At 41.4% G+C, this 24,093-nt stretch overlaps 1 protein-coding gene across 6 annotated transcripts in view; it reads right to left on the bottom strand.

Annotated features, from left to right (window-relative positions):
• Positions 1 to 24,093, bottom strand: part of ZMYND8 (zinc finger MYND-type containing 8) — a 1,698,999-nt gene that overhangs the window by 550,391 nt on the left and 1,124,515 nt on the right. For all 6 annotated transcript variants that reach the window (XM_044089914.1, XM_044089913.1, XM_044089918.1 and 3 more), the window contains one exon: positions 16,044 to 16,565. In XM_044089914.1, the coding sequence (XP_043945849.1) occupies positions 16,044 to 16,565 (522 nt within the window). The remainder of the gene's footprint in view (positions 1 to 16,043; positions 16,566 to 24,093) is intronic.

Genomic DNA, 24,093 nt, shown 5'->3' with positions numbered 1-24,093 from the left:
GCAAATCCTGCTCTAGACTTAGAAGAGGCTATGCTGCCAGGTGGTAATGCCTTGTGAAGGTATGCACAGAAAACCAGGTGGTTGCCTCCAAAATTTCTTTAGTGGGGACTCCCATAAAGAAAATTGCAGAAGTGGCTGTGGCCCTAGTTGAGTGTGACCTAATAAATTCATGAGGCTTTTTGCTATGACGGCTATAAGAGAAAGAAATCCAGTGGGATATTCACTTGGAAATTGTCGGTTTAGAAGATGGCTTTCCATTACAGCCAGGGCAAGAGTTACAAACAGCTGGTCTGATTTCCTAAATGATTTTGTCCTGTCTAGGTAGAAACGTAGCATTCTGTGCACATCCAAAGAGTGAAGTATTCTTTCTCCTCTGTTCTGATGGTTGGTGAAGAAGGTAGTTAAGATGAATGACCTGATTTAGAAAGACACTCGTGGCCACCTTAGGCATGAAAGAAGGATTAGTTCTGAGGGAGACCCTGTCTTTATGGAAGATAATGGATGGCTCCACTGCCATTAGGGCCTGCAACTCTGATACCCTCCTGGCTGAAGTGATCCCCAGTAGTAGGGCAGTTTTCCAGGTAAGAAACTTTAAAGGAGCATTAGCTGCAGGCTCAAAAGGAGGCAAAGTCAATTTTTCTAGGACACAGGGGTTTCCTCCTGGGAGGTCTAATGTGAATGACACCCCTAAGACACTGTCTGAGCAGGGGGTGTGAAAAGATTAGAGGAAGAGTAGGGATGTGAGCAGAGATAGCTGAGGCATGAATTTTAATGGAAGAATAAGAGAGGCCTTTATCCACCAGACTGGCCAGGATGGTTGAAATGTTAGCTGAATTTAGCTCAAGGTGGTGCTTCTGGCACCAAATAGAGAATCTTTTCCATTTGGCAGACTAAGATTTTCTAGTGCTAGAATGTCTAGACTCATTTAGAATGTCTTGCACCACTGACTTAAGTTGGTGTTGCAATTGGGTGCTGTGGAATTATCCAGGCTGAGAGTATGAAGATTGGGGTGCACAATCTTCCCCTAGTTTTGGGTGAAGAAGTCTACCCTCTATTGTAACAGCCAAGGTTTCTGGTTGGTGAGCTCGAGTAGGGGTTGAAACCAGTGCTGTCTGGGCCAGTCCAGTGCTATCATTATTGCCCTTGGACCCTCTTCCCTTATTTTTAGAAGAACTCAAGGCAGAAGAAACAAGGGGGAAGGCATTAATGAAGAGGTGAGTCCATGGAAAGGAGAAGGCATCTGTTCTCCATGCAGATGTCTGCTGTGTCCTGGTACAGAATCTTTTAGGTGAGCATTGTCCTTGCTGGCAAATAGGTCCACCGGTGGGACCCCCCATTTCTGAGTTATGCTGAGAAATATTTCCTGATGCAGATGCCATTTGTGGGGGTCTGTTAAGTTTCTTCTGAGGTGATCTGTTAGAGTACTTGTTCTCCTGGCAGATATTGTGTTATGAGGTGTAGTCCTACAGTGTGTGCACTCTCCCAGACTTGCATGGCTAGATGGCACAGGGTGTAGGAATGGATGACTCCCTGCCTGTTTATGTACCACATGACTGTGGTATTGTCAGTCTTTCTTTGAAGGCCTGTAATCCTTTTTTGTACTCCTATAAATTCTTTCCAATTTATGTGTTTTCTCCTATACTGAGTGTCCCATATTCCTTGGGTTTGAAGATGTTGGACATGGGTCCCCCAAGCTATATCTGAAGCATCCGTGGTGAGGATTTGGACCTAGGGTGTGAATCTGAAGGAAAGGCCCTGATTTTGGGTGCAGGCCTGTACCCACCATGCAAACTCTTGTTTGAGGCAATGTATCAGGTGCATTTAAGTGTCCAGGGACAGAGTTCTGGCACATTTCTTCAGGTATCCTTAAAGCCTCCTCATGTGCAGCCTGGCTAGGGGCACCATGAGGATACAGGATGCCATGTATCCCAGAGCTCTGAGGAATTCTCTGGCTGTGATGCACTGTTTTTCTGGATTTTTTGGAAGCAGTCTGTCAGAAAGGTGGCTTTGCCCAGGGAGAGGAGTTCCTTTAAAATGAAGAGTGCAGGAGTGCCCCTAGAAAAACTGTTTTGCAGGGATAGTGATGGATTTCTTGAGATTTAAGTGTGAACTCCGGGGAAGTCAATGGGTCCTGTGTGAATTTCAGGTCCTTGTGGTTCTTTGACAGATCTGTGGCTTGTATCAGGCAATCCAAGTAAGGGTAAATCTGGACCCCTTTGATCCTGCAGAAAGCAATAGCAAGAGCCAATCACTTTGTGAAAACCCTTGGAGCGACAATCCAAAGGGCAGTGCTAAAAACTGATAGTGAATGGAGCTTGGCCTGAAGCAAATACAGTTTCCGTGCGACTTCTGTATGGGAATGTGAAAATAGGCACCTTTTAGGTCTATTGAGACCATGACGGCCTAAGGAGTCATCATGGGCAGTAATTTTTGAAGGGTCAACATTTTGAATTTTGGCACCCATAGAAATTGATTTACGTTGGAGAGGTTCAGTATGGGTCACCAAGAGCCTTCCTTTCTGAGGCCTAGGAATAGCCTGAGTAAAAAAGTAAAAATAAAAAATAAAAAAAACTTTTTTTTGTTCTTCTGGAACTGGCTCCACCATCCCTGGGAGCACAGCATTAGAATTTGTTCAAGAGCCTGTGATTTTTGATTTTGAGTATATCTGGACAATATGAGTATTTTAAATGCTCTTTGAAAGTGAGTTTTGTAACCATTTGAGATAAAAATCTAGACCCCACTGATCGGAAGTGATGTGGGTCCAGTTTTTATGGAAAAGTGACAGCTTTCCTCTAAGTTTTGGGGTGGGGATAGGAGGGTGGAGCAGGAGGGACAGTCATAATTGTTCTCTGGCAGGGGCTTGTGTCTTAGAACTCCCTTGCCTGTGAGATTCGGAGATCCATTGCTTTGATCACTGCTGCTGAGTTCTTTGCCTGGGGGTTCTGTCCCTCTGAGGCTTCCTCTGTTTACTCCTAGGTTGGGTGTGAAAGGACCAATGCTTAGCAGGGAAGTTCCTGCTGAACCCAGGAGGTTACACTTGCAGAATGTCCTTTACTGTTTGCATAGACAGCCTTGTCCTCCTCCTTTTTTTAGGAACGTTTCTGCTTTACAGCCAAAAAGGAAGTCTTTGTCAATGGGTACATCCAGAAGGTTAGCCTTTACATGATTAGGGAGAGACTGCTCCCTAAGCCACACGTGTCTCCTAAACACTGAGCCAGTGACAGCTGCCCTGCAGGAGGCATTGTAGGGAATGTTTAGCTACCTGGAAACCTGGAGTGGCATGTTCCTTGGAAAGGTTTTTTATCCTCTAGGGCAGATATTTTTTGTTTAAGTTGACTGAGAATGGTTTTCTGGTATTCGATCATATGGACATGATACAGACACTAAACTACTACATAAATTAAAAAAAAAAAAATAGTGAAGCCAAACATTCTCCTGGTACCTCGGCTTTTCGTCTTCAATGGATAAATAATACAAGCAATCAGCTCTTTAAATAATCACATTTCAATTAATTAATTACTTACAATTGCTTAATTAAGCATCAAAATTCCCACAAATATTTAATAAACATTACAATAGCTCAGACATTCAAAATATATGCTATTATGCAATCCTACCAACACCACACACAAAATTACTAAAAAAATCTAAAAATTCAATAGAACCTCTTGATTAAGACCCGTAAGGGAAAGACTACCATAATTAAAATAAATGTGGTCTCCAATTGATTTAATTTCCTGCTAACCCCCCCCCCCCCAAAAGGTTGTGCTAAGACACTCAAAAACAAAGATTCCTCGTCTCCAGAATGCATACTATGAAAGTGATGGGCGACTGGACTATCCATCTTTACTTCCATAATATCTGCTAGGTGCTCCAATATTCGAGTTTTAACCTTCCTTTTGGTTTGTCCAATATACCATTTAACAACAGCACACCCACAACCCAAAATATAACCACCACCACATGAATGGCATTTGAACCTTTTCTTAGCTACATACCTATGACCATTAATAATGGATTTGGAAATATTACGAATCCTTCCACACATACTGCAATTACCACAAGGAAATAAACCCACAGGTTTAGAAGTAACCAACTGACCAAAAACTGGACAATTGGGCAACTCCTTCAAATTACAAATAATGACTATAAGAAAACGTAACATGTTCACATGACAGTCCATTAAAACACAAAATTCCCACATTTAAAATAACTTTCCTGAAAAGGAAAGTGACAAAACACAAAGAAGACTTAGAAAATGGAAGTTTTTTTTCCCCCAAAGGAACTTATCTGTCCAGCACAGGAACATCACCAAGCTGTCCATCCTCTAAAGCCCTATGGGAACATACTTTTCAGCTGCAGTGAATCTCTGAAGTCTAGCACCCAAACTTGTTTTTTATTCACCTCAGCTTGACTTGCCTGTCTGTTTAGGTGCATGGAAGGTGTACTGAACTTTGGAAGCTGTTCATCTATTATATCCTTGGCAGTATACAATTCATACAGCTAAGGCAACTATAGCAGTGATCAATATAATGAACATTTGGTTCTATCACACCCTGGAACAATACTTGAAGGACAGGAGGAAATAAAGGCGTCTGGTCTGGTGGATGAGGAATTACCCCCCCCCCCCCAAAAAAAAAAATCAGGATTTCCTCCCACTGCCATCTTGAAACTTGATGAATGATCTTCAGAACTCATTTGTCTGAGACTGTCTGCTGCAAAAGTAAAAAGTTAAGATTCAGACTTTCTGGAAGGGAAAGGGGACTGCTTGGGGGGGGGGGACAAGTCACAAGTCTTTTTGACTTGTTTGAATGTCATTAGTTTTTTTTTTTTGGGGGGGGGGCTGATCTCTTTTTGGACCCCCCCCCCGGCCATTTTTTCTTAAACGTCTGTTTACCAACATTTTGTTGAGACTGTTTTTTTTTCTTTGACAAAACTGGATGTGAGGTTAGAGAATGCCTTACTAAATTTGGAAAATGAGGGCTGAAAAATCTTAAATTCCCTGTCTCAGCTTATCCCTTTCATCATACTTTTTGATAACCTCTACAGCAGAGGAACCAAAAACTAAATTTCTATCCAAAGGAAAATTTAAAATCTCATTTTTCACATCTGGGATGTCCTGCGAATGAAGTCAAGCAAGCCTCCAAACAGTGCCAGTGTCCAGAGCTATTGAAAGGAGCATCAACCAAGTCATACACACATGGGTCTATATCAGGACATCGAATGTTGAAAAGAGCGAACGCTCTTACATTGACCCTTGACAACCGAAAGCAGAGAATGTGGCCGGAACAGAGATTTTTTTCCCAGGGAAAAAAATTGCTGGGCTATTGCTGGGACTTTGCCGTTTCCTCCACTGTGGTTTGATCTCGGAAATGGTACATTTAAGTAGGGGATGTGTGGGGGGCACAGCCCCCCCACTTTATTTTGTCTGTGGATTTTTTTTTTTTTTTTTTTGGAGCAGCGATTTTTCCCCTGGAAAAAAAAAAATCGCTGTTCCGTATGTTCGACATTGTGTGGTTTCGATTATTAGGATTCGATATAAGAGCGTTCATTCTTTTCAACGTTCGACTATCTAATATAGACCCCACACACACACACACACACACACACACACACACACAGTAAACAATGAGTTGTGACTTGTACAGTGGAACAAAATAAATTATTTAAAGCAGATATTTCCTCACAAGAAGAAACTGCACGTCAGCCATTCCAGATGGTAACCATTTCAAATGTCAAGACCTGCTAGAGTGAATCCCGAAACATGGAGAATGAATGGCCAAAAAATGGACTTAAATATGACAAGTCCAAGATGGTCATTTCCCAGAACATTCCCTTTTTTCTGAGGTACGGCAATCTCAAAGTTGTTGTGTGTGCAAGTTTGGAGGATGCAGGGGGCTTGCCCCCCACAAAAAAGGTAGTTTAAAGGAGAGGAACAATATATGAGGATCCACTCTTCTCCAGCAGTTTGTCTTTTTTTTAAAGCTTTGCATTTCAATTTCCAACATTTCAATATGGAGCCATTCCTGACAATTTCACAATTAGGCAGAATAAACTTTCACATAATCACTGCGGTGGTGCAGCGGTAGCATTGTTACCTCACAGCAAGAGGTTCTCCCATTCGATTCTCGGCTGGAGTGCAGGGAGTGCCTTCTGTGTGGAGTCTGCATGTCCTCCCCGCAGTTGGGTGGGCGTTCGAAAGACATGCGTAAATGGGCATGCCTTCGTTGAAGGTTGAACGTCGAGCTGGCACCTCGGCGTTCATCAAAATCTACTGCCAATCATTAGCGGACCTGAGTTCCGCAGTGGCGACCCCTAACTGGGATAAGCTGAAAGACAACAACATATAGGTTCATAGGTAGGCTATCTGCTCAAAGGCATTTATAAGCCTAGCCGGAATGTGTTGACTTTCGCCGCCCCCTAACATTAGTTCCCTGTGCCTCTGTCCAGCAGAGCCACTGAAGTGATCCCCGGGGTAAACTTTCTGTTTCTCATCCACTCGTCAAGGTTTCTCTTAAAGAGTGTTAATGAGGAGCTCTGCCTAATGTAGACTGGAATCTTGTTCCTGAACATGGGAAGTCTCTGGGACAGGAATCTATCACTCCAGCAAGTCCTATTTACTGTTGTGGAGAGGTTTAGATCCCTAGAGCGTGTAGCACAAGGGGATATGGTTATCTTTAGGTGGAGCATGTCCATCAATTCTGGGTTGGACATGGCCTTGTATGTCAGGCAGAGATCACCTCTGAATAGGCGGTATGCAATCAAGTACAGCGGGAGTTTCTTCAAATGAGTTGCATAGGGCATCTGTTTGAGTCCAGTGATCCTCTTGGTGAGGTACTTCTGTGGTCTTTCCAGCTGTTGCAGGTGTCTTGTAAGGTACATCCCAAATGGGGTGTTGCACTCTATATGATGGGTCTGATGAGCGATGCGTAGAGGGGCACAATGACCTCTTTTGATCTGGATGCAAACCCTTTTGTGATTAGGTGGGCCACATAGAAGGATTTTCTAACCACTTTGGCAATGTGATTATCAAAGGAGAGTACCATCTACTTGGGTCCCCAGATCCCTTATTACGTCTTCCATAGTTAGGGGGCTACCACCTACGTTTGTGGGTACTTGTTTTTTTCCAAAGGGGATGACTATGCACTTTTTGGCATTTAGCTTGAGGCCATGGTTTTGACACCAGGCATCTGTCTCAGTGAGACCCTTTTGGAGGATGTCTTTGTCAGCCAGAGAGTCAGTTACAGCCTCTAGTTTGCAGTCGTCTGCAAACTTGGTCAGCCATAGTCCTCCTGTGCTTGCCTGTACCTCTGAGAAGTATATGTCGAACAGGAGGGGTCCTAGGACTGAGCCCTGGAGAACGCCACTTGTAACCAGTTTAGAGGCAGACATAGCTCCCGCAACTCTTACCATGTGGGTTCTCTGTCCATGAGCCAGTTGGCAACCCATCTCGTGATGTAGGGGTTTATGTTCAGGCTGGTGAGCTTGTCTATAATACCAGAATGGGGAATGGTGTCGAAGGTCTTTGCGAGGTCTAGGTAGGCTGTGTGGACCACCTTTCCCTCGGCTATAGCCTTGGTAACTGTCTCAAAGAAGTCCACCAGATTTAGGAGGCATGATCTGCCCTTAAAGCCGAACTGGGTAGGGTCCAGTTGTCTCTGTTAATGAGATCCATGATGATGCGCTCCATAGCCTTGCAGACAAAGCTAGTCAGGCTTATAGGGCGATAGATCCCGGGGTCTGTTGTGACCCCACCTTTGTGGAGCGGAATAACCGTTGTTGTGCTCCACTCTATGGGCATGTAGCTTGAGGAGAGGCTGAGTTTGAACAGTGTGTTTAGGTGAGGGGTTAGTTCATCTTTGAGCTCATGTAGGATGCCGCCTGGGACACTGTCCGGTCCCACTGATGCTGTGTTTTTGGCTTTGGAAAGGGCTGTTTTAACTCGAGTGTCTGTGATTTCAGGGGCACTACATTCTTCTGGTATGGTTATGGGACCTTTTGGGGGTGAGAGGGGGGTGAAGTTTGCACTGAACCTGTCTGCCAGGATGTTGGCGATATTGGTCGGTTCAGTGTATTTTGTGCCATTCTGCACTAATTCCATGCAGATCTGAGAATTGCCACTTAGATTCTTGACATAGCTAAAGAATGCCTTGTGGTTATCTTTAGAGTCCTTGGCAATTTTTCTTTCGAAGCTAGCCTTGGATGATTTTATGAGGGATCGTAGCTTCATGCTGATACTGATCAGGGATGTCTTCCCTTCTTGGGATTTTACTCTTCTCTGTACTATTTTCCTCCTTCTATTGTACACCTTGTTTATGACAGGGGTCCACCAGACTGGTTTTCTTTTCTTGGAGGAGTGAGTCTTGGTTTTGCTTGGGATAGCATGATCCATGCATTCTTGTAGGTGCCCGTAGAGTGCATTAGTAAAGGATTTTGCAACTTGGACAGCGTTACCCTTTAGCATGGGGGATTTGAAACTTTCCACCTCGGTCTTAAGTAACGTGAAGTTTGCTTTTAAAAAGTTTTTCACGGTGGTTTCTCTGACCGGGGGTGAGGGCGGAATGTGATATGCAGAGTGATTAGTTTATGGTCAGATCTAACCAGTGAGGGGTTGACCTCCAGTGTGGAACACCAGTCACCCATGTTGGTGATGACCAGGTCCAATATGTTGTCACCTCTGGTGGGGGTGTTGACCTGGCCTGACAATTCAAAATTCTGAAAATCAAAGTTGCATACACTTTGATATAGCTGCTGGATCAGGGGGTTGAGAAAGGTATAAGAAAACTTAAGAATGGGGAACTTTACACATTCTATCAGCATTTTTTGGGTCAGTAGGCTGACTACCAAGAAAACTGCAGGCAGTTACACACATTCTCCAAAGCAGACAGAACTGGAAGAATGGGTGAAGGTTTTGGAAATTCTTTCTATATTTTCTGAGGGGCTGAGAAACCTCAGTGTTCTCCCACTGAAAACACTGGCATATTCTGGAAATATTCTCAGAGTAAAATAAATCCCTACAAGGAGAATCAGAAACTGAACTCTCCTCAGACTCTGAGTAAGAAAACTGAGCAGAAAACCTTTTATCTATCCCTTCATCTTCCTGTCCAGATTCAGAATCTTGAATCTCTTCAGGAAAAGAGGTATCCCTCTTTCTTTTACCAGAAACCACCTTGTAAGAAGGATCAATAGCCTGAATTAAACCCTCAGCCAGACCCAGTAAACCTCTCTTGTCCATGAAAATTTGAGGAGTACACAGTTTAGTTTTCTGTTGCATTTTGACAGGAATAATTGGGCCAACAGTATTAATGGTAGCAGCAGTTTCCTCATGGATGAGCACAACATCCTGACCATACAGGGAAGTCTTCCCTGTTCCCTCTCCCTGGACCAACAAGAGTGACTCTCCCTTGCCCAATGAGGAGACCCAAAGAGTCGCTGAGAATGTGGCTAACCACTGGTCCATAGTGGTCACAGGTCCTACACCAGAGGGATCTGGGGTGAAGATGAGTGGTGTGAGGACTAAGCTATGGCCCCAGGACTCACCTACCTGCGGCAAGGCAAACTGCTAGCCTGCTGTGATGGCAAAGACTGTTTGCATAACTTTTTTCTTTCTGTAGCTGAAAGAAGGGCCGACCATGGTTGACTGGTAGTTTGTTCCATGGTCAAGCCAAAAATGGTGCCTCTTTCCTTGGAAAACAAGGAGCAGGAGACAGTCAAAATTTAAGAAGTTTTTAAAATTCACCTTTTCTACAGAAAAATGCAGTAAAAAACACTTTTAAAGACTTTGTCAGCCCCAAAAAGTAAAATAAATACAGTTTCTCCACAGGAAATCAAATAGTTTTCAATTACTTTAGACAACTTTTTAGAAGAAGTGCATTCACATTTAAAAGTACAGTTAAGTCTCATGACAGTCCATTAAAACAGAAACTCATAGCTTAAAAATACTTTCCTAAATGGGAAAGTACAATAAAACAACAATTTGTTTAATGTAAAAGGTCTTTCTCAAGAGGGAACTTATCTACCCAGCAAAGGAACAGCTGGAAACATAACAGACAAATAATGCATCACCAGACACATCAAGCAGAGGTCATGAGTTTCCTGGGGGATGAGATTTTGTGGCCACACTTATGAAAGCCCTTCTTGGGCTTGTCTTGTTTAGCCATGTATATCAGCTAGAAATACAAGGAAAGTGGCTTAGAAAGAATAAACAACTCGCACTGAAAACTTACAAATGAGAAAACTGCAAGTAACATGTCTTCACTACCAATACTGATACTGCTATAACTACTATAACTGTTACTAAACTCTACAACTTAACTTTCACTTGTTTATCTTTTGTAAACAAAGAAGCCATTGAGCCGCCTGCCAAGTGATGCAATTAAGTGGAAGGTAGAATGAGAAGAAACAGGTCTAAAGTTAGATCAACTTTATCGTTACAGGCAAGAAAAATCCTGAAGCAGCTAATGTAAGAGTACAAGAGAAGGAAGAAAGAGCAAGGGAGGATGAAGTGATGTTTGAGGAGATAGTAAGAAATACATTATTATGAGAGTTGTTGTTGTTGTGTCTTTCGGCTTTTCCCGGTTAGGGGTTGCCACAGCGGAACTCCGGTCCGCTAATGACTGGCAGTAGATTTTTACGTGCCGAGTTGCCAGCCCTGACGCACAGCCTTCAACGAAGGTACGCCCATTCACACATGTCTCCACACCGAAGATGCTCTAGCTGAGAATCGAACAGGACGTCTTACTGTGAGGCAACAACGCTAACGCACTACCACCACCGCAGTACATTATTATGAGAGTAGTAAACTGAAAATATGACAAGGTGCAGGTTTCAAGAAACTGTAGGAATGGAAGTGTTGAGTGACACAGCAAGAAATAGCAAGGTTAGGCAGAAGAAGAGAAGCAGGAATAAAACCAGGCACATTTTAAAAAATAAAAGCACAATGCACCGAGGTAACACACAATAGCGTTTAATAAAACAAAAAAACAACAAATGGTGAGCGCTTTTGCAACTGTCGTTGCTTCATCAGACAAAACTAAAATGCAGCTCAATGCTTAAATAGATGCAGATAGAAAACAATTATCACATCAATTATAGTAAATTAATGATAGCATACTTTAAATGAGCAAGCACAAAGCATTCATCTCTAATACTAAAACTGCACTGGAAGCTAAAAACAACGTAAAATAAAAATGCACTGAGAAATGCAATAAAAATATGTTAAAAAACACAATCTATAAATATCTAAAATATACACATGTATAAATTCTTCATATAAGCAACATCAGTAGTTGGTGTTTAAGGTGTCTTGCCTTTAAGAATGGAATTACAGAAGTGGTACCATTAAGACCTGGATATCTTTCGGCATTCTTACACTCCTTGGTCATTAAACAAGTGGATAAAGGTGGTGTCGTAGTTCTATTGGATGAAGAGTTATATGTTCAACAAATGGAGAAACTCTTACTTGATACCAACACCTACCAATGCATCTCTAAATTTGCTGTTAATGCTATTACTGATAAAGTCTCTTTCTTGATTTTTGACTTGCTGATCACTGGTTTAATTGAACCACTTTTTAAGTATTTCAATGTCACCAAGCCTATTGCCCCAAGTATATATGGTTTACCCAAGGTCCATAAGGATATATCTACACCACCCATGCGACCCATTGTTTCAGGGGCTGGTTGGTGTACTGAACCTCTATCTATATATGTAGAAGGCAGTCTACATGGTTTTTTAGATAACTGCCATACTATATTGAGAGATACTAATATGTTTTTGGAATGGCTACATAATAGAATGGCTAGTGTTAATGAAGACGAGGAATTTGTCCTTGTTACTATGGACATTGAGTCCTTATTTACCAGCATTCCTAATTCCTGGGGTGTGGAAATAAGAGAGTTTTTGACAGCAAACAGATGCTATACTAATAGTAAGATTCAATTAATCTGCAGTCTATTAGAAATCATACTAGAAAACAATATAGTTATGTTTCAAGATCAATTTTTTCTGCAGAAGGTTGGCATGTCTATGGGTAATCCATATGCCAATAGCTACGCTAACCTAGCTTTGGTCTGCTGGTAAGAACTAAATGTTCTCTCCGATAAAAACCCCTTTCTAGGGCAAGTACTCTGGTATGTACCTTTTGTAGATGACGTTTTTATGTTGTGGAAGGGATGTGGGTTCAGACTTTGCACATTTTTAACAATATTTATACACTACAACTGAGTTTTTGAGATTTTCTCATCAGATTTCTGCTGTTGAAATTAATTTTCTTGATGTCACAGTCATTAAGTCTGACCTAAATCATTTTAGTAATATTTATTACAAACCTACTAGAAGAAATACACTTTTGCATAAACCAAGCATGCATCCCAGACACATCCCTAGGAATGTGCTTAAGGGGCAGGTCTTTAGGACACTACAATTACATGATAAAGACCAGGATTCAGTGACTGCATTAAACAGATTAAAATCTGATTTTTTGGAAAGGGGCTACAAAAGTGCGGATACTGATCAAACTATTTCTGATGTCTGGAAATTGAGGCACACCAGATGTAGACCTTATTTGAATCCACATAGTACAGTTGATAGTACAGGCAATAATATTATGACTAACAATGATTTTAGAGTTGTATTTCAGTACGCCAGTAACATCAACCAGTATACAGATGTTGTTAAGAGATATTGGCATTTATTACAGGATGTTCCTGGTCTTAATGACAAAATTGGTGACATTCCTACTTTTAGTTTCAGGAATAACAGATCACTTAAACAGCATCTCTTTAATGGAGAATTACGTAATACTGCCTGCACTTCTACCCGCTTAGGCACCTTTCCGTGTAGAAATTGTAGTGCTTGTCCATACATTATTAGCAAAAGCACATACACTCATCCAACTAGACATTTTAAATTATGCTCAAACCAATACTCAGATTGTAAGACCACTGATGTTATTTATTTCTGCTTTTGCCAGCAATGTCCTGCTTTTTATGTAGGCAAAACTAATATATTGTTTAAAGACAGAATACTAGAGCACATTCGAGATATTAGAAATAGTAAGCAAACTAGTACACTGGCTAATCATGTTATGTCTACTGATCACTCTCATTCCTTTAAATTTTTTGTCTTGCAACACATATACAGAAATCCAAGGGGTGGAGATATAGAAAACACCACAGAAAGTTATGAACAAAAGTGGATATTGAAATTGAATGCCGAAAGATATCCGGGTCTTAATGGTACCACTTCTCTAATTCCATTCTTAAAGGCAAGATGCCTTAAACACTAACTATTGATGTTGCTTATATGAAGAATTTATACATGTGTATATTTTAGATATTTATAGATTGTGTTTTTTAACATACTTGTATTGCATTTCTCAGTGCATTTTTATTTTACGTAGTTTTTAGCTTCCGGTGCAGTTTTAGTATTAGAGATGAACGCTTTGTGCTTGCTCATTTAAAGTATGCTATCATTAATTTACTATAATTGATGTGATAATTGTTTTCTATCTGCATCCATTTAAGCATTGAGCTGCATTTTAGTTTTGTCTGATGAAGCAACGACAGTTGCGAAAGCGCTCACCATTTGTTGTTTTTTTGTTTTATTAAACGCTATTGTGTGTTACCTCGGTGCATTGTGCTTTTATTTCTTTCTATTTATTTTTGCACCTTGGTTTTACCCGCAGCCGTTTTCCTTTTTGTTCACATTTTAAAAAATGCTTTAGGTGAAGTTTGAAGTTAAAGGGAGAAACTCTATGTCTAATACGGATAAAAAGGGGATTCCAGATCTTAGATGTGTACTATGAATATAATTCATCACCAAATGAATCAAGAGATTTATTAACATAGATAAGATTAGAGAGCAGAAAGCTGTAGCAATCAATTAAGGGATGGATACTTTTCAGGAAAGTTAAACAAGTTAGGGGTGAATTTTAATTATTTATTTATTATTTTATTTATTGACATTCGTTAACTGGGTTAGTCCAACTAGGCTTGTGGCCCATTTTCAGTGGAGACCCGAGGAGAAAAGCTCCAATAAAACAGAAAAAAATACAGTTTACAAGATAAAATGCAAGAAGTAGTTATATATACAGCTTTGTACTTGTACATTCAACATATGAAGATTACACAGAGATTAATTAAATTAATTGACAGAAAGTGAAATAGTTTAATTCCAGACAATTTATTTTTTTGAGGGCCAGTCAATGCTGAGTTAGAGTGGGCATCTTAGCAGCAAACGTAGCAATTTTGTTAAACCATTTCTCTACTTTCTTTATTTCAATAAATAATGTTTGTAAGAACAAGAGAGGCACAAAGTAGACTACAAGGGAAGAAGGATTATTACTTGAGATTATCATCATCAAATTATTATCTGAAATTACTGAGTAATGATGTGGGATATGCACCCTTCTCTCAATGGCTATTTATTATTGACAAAGTAATTAAACCCAGTGAGCAAAAAGGGCCAACCAGAAAGGCCAAAAGAAAGGATCCATCTGTGATGACAGAGAGGGGAGGGATAAAAAGGTCTGCTGAAATTGCATGTGTAACACCAAACCAACCAAATCTGCCAAGTCCCAACCTGGAAATGAAGGAAAACCCTAGACTAAAAGAGAAGGAAAAAGTCTTCTGAGCTAGTGTAAAAACCAGGCAGAAATAGAAGTTCAATGAAGTTTAACCACCAATGGTGGAGGGGTCCAAAGAAAGGTCCTGCACATGTTTGTGAAAAAATGCCACACAATGCAATAACCAATAAGAAACCTGAATAAAAGCAAACCAAAGGAAATTTTGAAATAACCAGAAAAAAACAGAACAATGGAATAAACCACCTAATTGGCTAAACCAAGTGGAAGGACTACAGGGCCACTCTAAACAGGTTAAGAAACCAACCTGCGTACAGAAGTTAGAAAAGTATATACAGCAAAGAACTACAAACTACAAATTTCTCACTGGAAGACAGAAAAACATACAGGAAAATAAAATCCTGTAGGTGTTGCTTCGAGGAGAACACCCAAAAAATAGGAGAAGGTGCTGCCAGTACAAGTAAAAATGTTTGGCAAAGAAGGCTGTCTACCGAAGGTGCTGCCAATTGTTGTGTCTTTCAGCTTTTCCCGGTTAGGGGTCACCACAGCGTTGGTGCTGCCAGTACCCAAGTAAAAATGTTTGCCAAAAAAGGCTGCCTACCTACACTCAGAAACCTTGAAGAAAAGGAAATAAAAATGCAGCTATAAAAAAAAGTAGCATGGAAGCATCAGGAACAAACGATCTTAGCAGGAAAAAAATGGAGATGGAGGGGTGGGTCAGCAGAGGAACAAAGCAGCCTGGTAAAGTTCTGTCAATTTGTGTATGCATGCAGCACAACAGTCCTATCAGTAACAGAAACTGAATTAATCTCCTTGGCAGATCATGTACTTCTTGCATTATGTTTTAAATTTTTGGCACAATATGGTTTACTGTAACTTAAAGAGTGTTAGTGTCTCGACAGACTGCACACTCACTTCTGATGCTGGAAGATAAGATTGTGAGCTGGATTCCCAACATCCAGTACTTGGATTCACTGTACTGAATTAATACTGCAGTTTAGGATTAGGTGCTGCTGCAGTCCTGAACTGCCATTCATCAGATGGGATGACAAATCAATATTCCATTTGACTGAGATGGTGGTAGTTCTGGTGGGTATTAAAGATCCCATGGCACATATCAGAAAAAAGAATAGGGTAGTTTCCCTACTTGCTTGGACAAACTTCCCCAGTCTGTCCAAGTACTACCACAGGTAACCCCTGAAATTAAGTTACAAGTTTATGGGGACTAACCCTTTCAACAAAAGTAATTCAATAAATAATGTCAGTAAAGAAAAGGGCAAGCAAAGGGTAGCAGAGCCTGTTTTGAAGTACAAGTAAACAGCTTAAGAAAATGTGATCAGTATTGTTTTTCAGTGTATCTATACTCCCAGTACTTCACTGTTAATAACTCTGACATACTACAAAGCTCTTCATATTCTCTATGTTTTCTTAAAAAGTGAACAATTTATTGAAAACATACTTTCTGGTTTAGCAGTAGATACTTCTTTGGTCGCAGATGCTGAAGAAGAGTCCCTTTTTTTCCCTTCACGATTGGCATGATCATCACCTAAGTCTATTACAAGTTCATTTTCAGAATCATAGTTCAGACCAAGGTGGACTGTAGGGGAGTCCACATCATCTCCACCTTTAACCTTTTCTTTTACCGTCTGTTGTGAGTTTGTGTTTTTAGGCTCGGAAGTGTCCTTATCAGATTCTGCAGCTGACTTTTCTTTGGGACTAACTTCAGACTTTTCAGCAGGAGTAACTGTTGCATTGCTCTCTGACTTAACTTCAGTTAAAGCTGTTTGTTTGGTTTTCTTCTTTGATAAGGACAACTCTTTTTCACTTTTGCTGCTGTCTTTGTCTTCTTTATCTTCCTGATCATTCTTTAGCTTTTGCTCATCATCGCTTGCATATTCACTTTCACTAGAGTATGATTTTTCAGTGTCTTCAGAATCGCTGTGTTCTGCTCCTGCAACGTCTTCTGAAATTTCGCATATTCCTAAAAAAAAAAAAAGACGTCACAAGTTTAGCCTCTCAAATCCTGGGGGGCAAAAAAACTGCATACTATTACACCAGAAAAGCCATCAGATCACAGTAGTGTGCTTTAATCAGATAACACATGAAACATACTTGACAGCAACTTGTCATGGATGGAAGCACACATTTTCAGCGCAATGATGTAGAGTGAATTTAAAAATCACAATGTGAAATGCCAGATGACATACATGAACATGCACAAAATTAAAAAAAAACTAATACATATATTATTATTACATCAAAAAGGATAAATGTGAAATATTAATTGTGTATTCAAACATGTTCGAAAAAGAAATTTTATTCAGAAAGTAGTCAGTGTGAAACATCCTCCCTACCACTAGTTGGCACTGCAGTACAAAACACTTTTTTAGCCACAAAGGTGACAAAAGTCCACTCTCATCACACACCAGCAAATCTGTGTGGCATGCCATGACATCCATAGAAATGTAGGCAGTCCTGCAAAGAGAAAACCAGTTCATCTCCTCAGTTCTTCCTTTCCAAATATCAAAGAAAAAGGCCTAGAACAAACCATAATAAAAATCTGACAAAATGTACAGGGGTGGTCTGGTTTCTGAAACTGCAAGACTCTAAGGAGACAAAGTCCTTTCAAGAGGTTAAAATGAGGCTCATAGGTCAAGACTACAGAAAGTAATGTTGTGTAAAATCTTACCATAACAGTGGATGTCCTTCTCTTCACTGTTGCAGTATTCAGCATAAAAGGGACCCCCTGGCCAAGGGTGGCCCGACGTCCAGCCAGTATACAAAAGCCTTTAGGTCACTTTAAGGTATGCTGTACATTACATATATGCTCCTTGTGCATCATAGGGCATAAAGGTGACATCTGGCTGTACCATCCTCAGAACTCAAAGCCCCAGTAGGAACGCCAGTCCAAGGAAAAGAGAGGTAATCAGTACATTCAGAAGAGAAATGGACCAGGGGGCGAAGGGAGGTACTGAATACTGTAACAGTGAAGAGAAGGACATCTACCATTATGGCAAGATTATGTCCTTCCAATTCACTGTTGTAGCATTCATTACAACAGGGAGAGTGCCAAAGCTCAGGAAGAAGAGAGGCAGGAGAAAGGAGCAGCAGAGTTATCTAAGAAACCATGAAGGGCGGCCCTGGCAAAACCAACTCTAGTTCTTGAAAGTCCATCCAACTTGTAGTGCTTGGTAAATGTATCCACAGAAGTCCAGGTAGCTGCCTTAGGAGTACAGCGAAAAGTCTTAGTCTTTTCCAAATAAAATCTGAGTTGTCAATGCACATCCAGCATGTCCAAAGCCTTCTCACAGGCGGACTGCGGAGGAGGGAAAAAGTGGGCAAATGAATAGACTGATTAAAGGACAGCACATTAACCACCTTGGGCATAAAAGAAGGGTTAGTACGAAGGGGCACCCTGTCCTTATGAAGCACCAAAAAGGAGGGCAAGCCATTAGGGCTTGACGCTCAGACACCCATCTGGCAGAAGTTAAGTGCGAACAAAAGTACAGTATTGCAAGAGGAATGTTGCAAGGAAGCTGAAGCTGCAGGCTCAAAAGGAGTCTGTGTCAATTTTTCTAAGACAAAATTAAGATCCCAGGGAGCAGGAACAGGCTTCCTGGGATGTCTAATATGAAGTATGCATTTAAGAAAATATTTAGCTTCAACTCTAGAAGCTAAAGGAGGTGATAAAAGGCAGACAAGCAAAGATAGCTGAGAAGTGTCCCTTAACAGGAGAATACGCCAAGCCGACATTGAGCAGTTTACACAGTTAAGTAAGAACCAAAGGAACATCCACAGAAATTGGATCCAGGTCACAAGAAAGACACCAATCAGAAAGCCTATTCCATTTGGATAAGTAGGATTTTCTAGTACTGGGCTTCCTGGCCTCCTGCAGCACCCAAGTACGTCCTCAAAAAAAAGGTGTCTATGTGGAATCAAAATCCTATCGCCCACAGTGTCAGTAGAAGAGTGGACAGGTGTGGATGGATGAGACATCTCTTGTCTAGTGTGAGTAGGCCCAACCTGTATGATAACCTTGTGATATCTGTCCTTGGCTTAATGCATAAGAGGAGAGAACCAATGCTGTCTTGGTTAAAAGGGATTCACCAACAAGATTTTGGGAGCATCCTATTGAACTCTGAACAGGACTTTTGAAATGAGAGGAAGGGGAGGGAAAGAATAGAGAAACATCCCCTTCCAAGAAAGGGCGTCCACCTACCAAATCAGAGGACCTGGGACTCTAGCACAAAATGAAGGAAGTTGTCTGTTCAGAGGCGAGGCAAAAAGATCTATTTGAGGAGTATCCCCCACTGGTGGACAATGTCCAGAAATGCATCCCTGTGAAGCCATCCATTCATGGGACTGAGTTACAGACCTGCTCAGAGAGTCTGCCACAATGTTTTCACCTGAGGAAATGTAAACTGCCTGAACAGTGACTTGATACTGGATAGCTTAGTTCCCACACTAGGAGTGCCAACCAGCAAAAAAGTTAAGACCTTGTCCCCCCATTTGTTGACATACCACATCACTGTGGTATTGTGTGCAAACACCTTGAGAGGACCTGGGGAGAAGAGGGGATGAAAAATCTGAAGAGCCAGCAGAAGAGCTCTCATCTCTTTGACATTGACATGTTCTTTCTGCTGATGAGGCAAGAAGATTCCCTGCACCTTTATGGAGCCAAATGCTGCTCCCATCCCACATCTGAAGATTCTGTGAACAACTCCTGAGAAGGAAGAGGTGGATGTAAAGGGAGCACTGGATTGAGAGTCAGCTGCTGAATCCATCACTGAAGTTCCTGCTTGAGATATGGCAGAAGAGGAACTACAAGCATGATGGGATGAAAACGTTGGGAGCCAAACTGACTTCAGAAACCACTGAAACATTCTCATGTGGAGTTTGGCAAATGGGACCATAGGAATGGTAGAAGCCATGAACCCTAGAACTCTCAGAAATTCCCTGGCTGTTAGTGAAGTCAGAGGAAGAAGGGACTGAAAAAAGGAAATGAGAGTTAAGGCCTTGGGAGGAGGTAGGGATGCCAACATAGGGACAGTCTTGATCCTACAGCCCAGAAAGACATAATGCTGAGGAGTCAGAAAGGACTTTTTAAAATTTATAGTGAACCCCAGGCTCTTTAGAATGGAAATGGCAAAAAAAGAGATTTTGCAACAAGGTCTCTTGAGAGGATGCCTGAAACAGGAGGTCATCCAAGTACGGAAAAACTTGAATCCCCTTAGCCTGCAAAAAACAATCACAGGAGCATTACCCTTGGGGCAGTAGAGACCAAAGAGGAGAACTAAAAATGCCAGGAAGCAACAGAGAAACACAAACACTTCCTGAAAAAGGGATGAACCGGGATATGAAGATAAGCATCCTTGAGGTCTAGAGATACCACATTAGTATGAGGAAGCAGAAGAGGGAACAAAGTCTGAAGGGACAATATTCGAAAAGAAGAGACCTTCAGAAAGATGTTTAGAAGAGAGAAGTCTACAACTGGTTTCCAAGTACCCTCTTTCCTGGGCTCCAGAAACATTCTGGAGTAAAAACCCTTCCCCTTTGGGAGACTAGAACTTCTTGAATAGTTCTCCAAGTCAAGAGATCCTGAAGCACCCCTGGAAAGAAAGACAGCTGTTCCTGAGATGGCTGAGGAATTCCCATAAAAGGGAGAAGAGATTTCCAGACCATGAAATACCCTTGGTTGATAATGGATACAGTCCAGGAGTCCTGAGTAATCTTTAACCAAACAGGAAGAGAAAGGGAAAGACAAAGATAAAGAGGAATGTGCCTGAGAAGAACAGGACAGTCAGGAAAAGGAGACTTCTGAGGCACAAAATTCTGAGTAGCTTTAGCAGGAGGAGCCCACGTCCCACCTTTCTTACCCTAGGAGGGAGGCCGTGACTGCCTACAAACAAAGGCTGGCTTATTGGGGTACGTTCTCTGAAATTTAGATATAGGAGAAACAAAAACATGATTAAGCCTTGCCCTTATCCTGAAGAGACAAACAAAGCAGCAGCAGCTACACCAAACAAGTGTTTACTGTCTAGAAGAGCATCCATCAACTTAGCCTTAATATCATCAGGCAAAGGTTGAAGCAGAAGCCAAGAATATCTCCTTATAACACACCCAAAGGCAGCAGCCCTAGAGGAAGCATCTGCTGTATCATAAGTACACTTAATGGAATGATGAGCTACCTGGAAAGAAGTCCCTAACAGGGAAAGGGCAGAAGTCTTCCCTTCAGAGTCTGGGACATCAAAAATTACCTGACAGGCCACCATGTACCTGGACATATGGGTCTGATAATTGACGCCCTAAAAGCTAAGGTAGCAGAGATATAAACCTTCTTACCTAACCTTTCCATAGCTCTGCTATCTTTATCAGACAGAAGTAACTTAGGAGGAGCCAGCAAATGAGATGGTTTGTGAGAAGCCACAGACACCACCCAAGGATCAGCAGAAGGGCACCTATACAGAAATTTACAGCCCCTGGGCACCCTATAAAACCAACAAGCTTTTTGGGGGCAGTGGGCTGGGAATCAGGAGCCTTAGAAGCATTAGAAAAGGCATACAACAAAGCAGCCAAAACAGGAGGAACAGCAGGAGCTCAAAATATCTTTTCTGTACCTCAGAAACCTGAGCTCAAAATATCTTTTCTGTACCTCAGAAACCTGAGCACAATCCATTCTGGAGATAAGTAGATTCCCTCTTCCTCAGATCCATAGTCTAAAGGAGAGGGACTCAGATGAGTAAGGAAGGGAATCCTCATCTGAATCCACCTCCCCCTCAGAGGAATCCTATTCTAAGGGTCTTTTAAGGTGAGCATATGACTAAGGGAGAGCTGGAACAGAAACTCCCTAAGGAAGTTTGTCAAAGGAAAAAACTTTAAAGACCAATTTACGTAAGGTTTAGGTATGGCACCCTTTATTACTTGCAGCAAGGAGACAAAACGTGCAGATACAGGATTTTGCCTAAATTACTAGTAGGCAGTATGCTTTTTTATACAGTTTTATGAAATGTTACTTTTTTATGGTTGATGTAGTTAGACGCAGCTTTCTGTATTATTTCATAGAAAATGTTACTTAGATTTCCTGCTGACATGTCCAGATTTAAAACTCACTATGTGTTACATAGAAAATGTTACTTGGATTTTCTGCTGACATGACTGCATTTATGAAAAACATTTGAGAAAATCAACCTGGCCTTGGGGCTTTATTTTTAGCCCACTACAAACTTTCTATTCTTTAATTGTGTAGTTTTAATATATATGTGTGTTACATTTCAAGGTACATTTCTAGCTTAGGTACAAGTAATGCTGACTACGGTTTATATTTTCAAGCAGCCTTTGTTTTCATCATCAATAGCTTCAGCAGTTATGTACTTTTCTCATAGCATAAGCAGAAAATCAATAACTCTTTGTTTAAATCTCATGACATTAGTAGAAATGAAACATTTATTATTATTTTCATGACATTAGCAGAAATCAAATGCTTTCCTGTTAATTTCCAAAGCATAACCAGATCATAGCTGTCCATATGACATAACAGGATTGGAATGTAGCTTCTGCATATTTATGCAGTGTGAACAGAATAAATGTATTAACGCTTTTTAAACCTCAAATGCACTAAGCATGCATATTACTAATACATATTTTTCTAACAAGGTTTCAAAGCCATCAAAGCATTAAACAACCCCTGAGTGAAATTCTACCAATCACTCTGCGGGTCCTAAGGACCTGAAGAAATATGTTTAGCCTTCTGCTTTTTCTTCAAGGGGATGTCCACCTTATAGAACCTAGAAGGCTCAGACCCCAGACAGGATTCAATAGTAGCTGGGACTTCTTCTCTGACCAAAATTTGAGGAACACCCCTAGGACCCTCGGAAATAATCAGCCATGATTCCCCCTGAATGTCCGAAGTGGATATCTGCAAGGCCTCCAAGGATATGCTTAAAGTGGGATCCAAGCCGAGCCAGCCTTCTAAAACAGTGGCTGCAGAAGAAGCCATCAGTCGAGCTGGGCAATCCTCTGGGCTTTCATTTGCCTCAGAAGAGTCTGAACAGCAGAAGAATCCAGCCTAAATTTCTTGGCCTTCTTCACAGACAGCTGCACTTTGGAGCGGGAAGTTCCTTCCATTGTCTCTTTAGCTAAAAGCTTAAGACAGTGACTTTCTAAATACAAGGCCGAAGAAGAAATCCGACTATGGAGGGTCTTAGGACAAAGGACTGCCAAAATGAACAGGAAGCATGGTCATGGGAAGTACCAAGACCAAACAAAAGTACAGTTTTGTACCTACCATAAATGTAGATGTTCAAGTGCTAATACAGCTGCAGTCATAACAGATGGGTTCTCCTGCCGTCAGGCGGGTCCTCAGTCGGCCGAAATCCAAAGTCTAGGGTCCGGCGTCGGTTGTCGTCGCTTCTTCCCTGACGTCAGTGCGACAGGGGTATAAAGGAACCAGCCAACACAATTTTCTTCAGTTTTTCTTGCCCCAGATGTCAGGTGCCCCCAGAAGGAAAGCAATACATACATTTGTGTAATAAAGCAGTGCAATATAATCAAAATACAGTAGTTGCAAGCAAATACACCATAAATGAATACCACAATCAGGTTGTATGAGGATGTGTTAGCCTATAGGCCTGTCCCAAGAGGGGAAGGAGGGAGGGAAACCTGGACTGCAGCTGTATTAGCACTCGAACATCTACATTTACGGTAGGTACAAAACTGTACTATGTTCATCGTGCATACAGCTGCAGTCATAACAGATGGGTAGAATCCCAAAGCTAAGAAAGGGGTGGTAGGCACTAGGTGGAACTAGGAGGAGCCAGGATGCCCTGTAAGACTGCAGTGGCAAAGCCTGCTCTAGTTTTGGAGTATAATGGTAGGCGGTAGTGCTTGGAGAAGGTATGCACAGAACTCCAAGTGGCTGCTTCCAAAATATCTTTGGTAGGAACTCCTCTGAGGAAAGCTGCAGAGGTAGCTGTGGCCCTTGTGGAGTGAGATCTGATGCCTGTAGGTACAGTTTTGCCATGAAAAGAATAGCAAAAGCGTATGCAGTGGGCTATCCATTTTGAGATTGTCTGTTTCGAAATTGGCTTTCCTTGAGCTCCTACAGCATAGGACACAAAGAGCTGTTCTGATTTTCTGAAAGGCTTTGTTCTGTCCAGATAATAACGTAGTTGTCTGTGGATGTCCAAGGAATGTAGTAATCTCTTCCCTTTGTTTTGAGGATTAGGATAAAAGGTAGGTAAGTGTATGGCCTGATTCAAAGCTACCCTGGATACCACTTTAGGTATAAAGGACGGGTTGGTTCGTAAGGAAACTCTGTCCTGATGGAAGATGATAAAAGGCTGCACAGCCATGAGAGCTTGTAGTTCTGAAACTCTACGAGCTGAGGTAATAGCCAGAAGGAAAGCTGTTTTCCAGGACAAATATTGCAAATCTGCTGAGGCAGCTGGCACAAAGGGAGGCAAGGTCAGTTTTTCCAGAATGAAATTGAGATCCCAAGCAGGTATTGGTTG

This window comes from Protopterus annectens, chromosome 12.part0, assembly GCF_019279795.1.
Source record: "Protopterus annectens isolate FY-2018-M chromosome 12.part0, PAN1.0, whole genome shotgun sequence".
In the NCBI taxonomy this organism is placed as follows: Eukaryota; Metazoa; Chordata; order Ceratodontiformes; family Protopteridae; genus Protopterus; species Protopterus annectens.
Note: the sequence above shows the minus strand (reverse complement) of the source record. Positions and strands in the feature narration are given on the sequence as shown.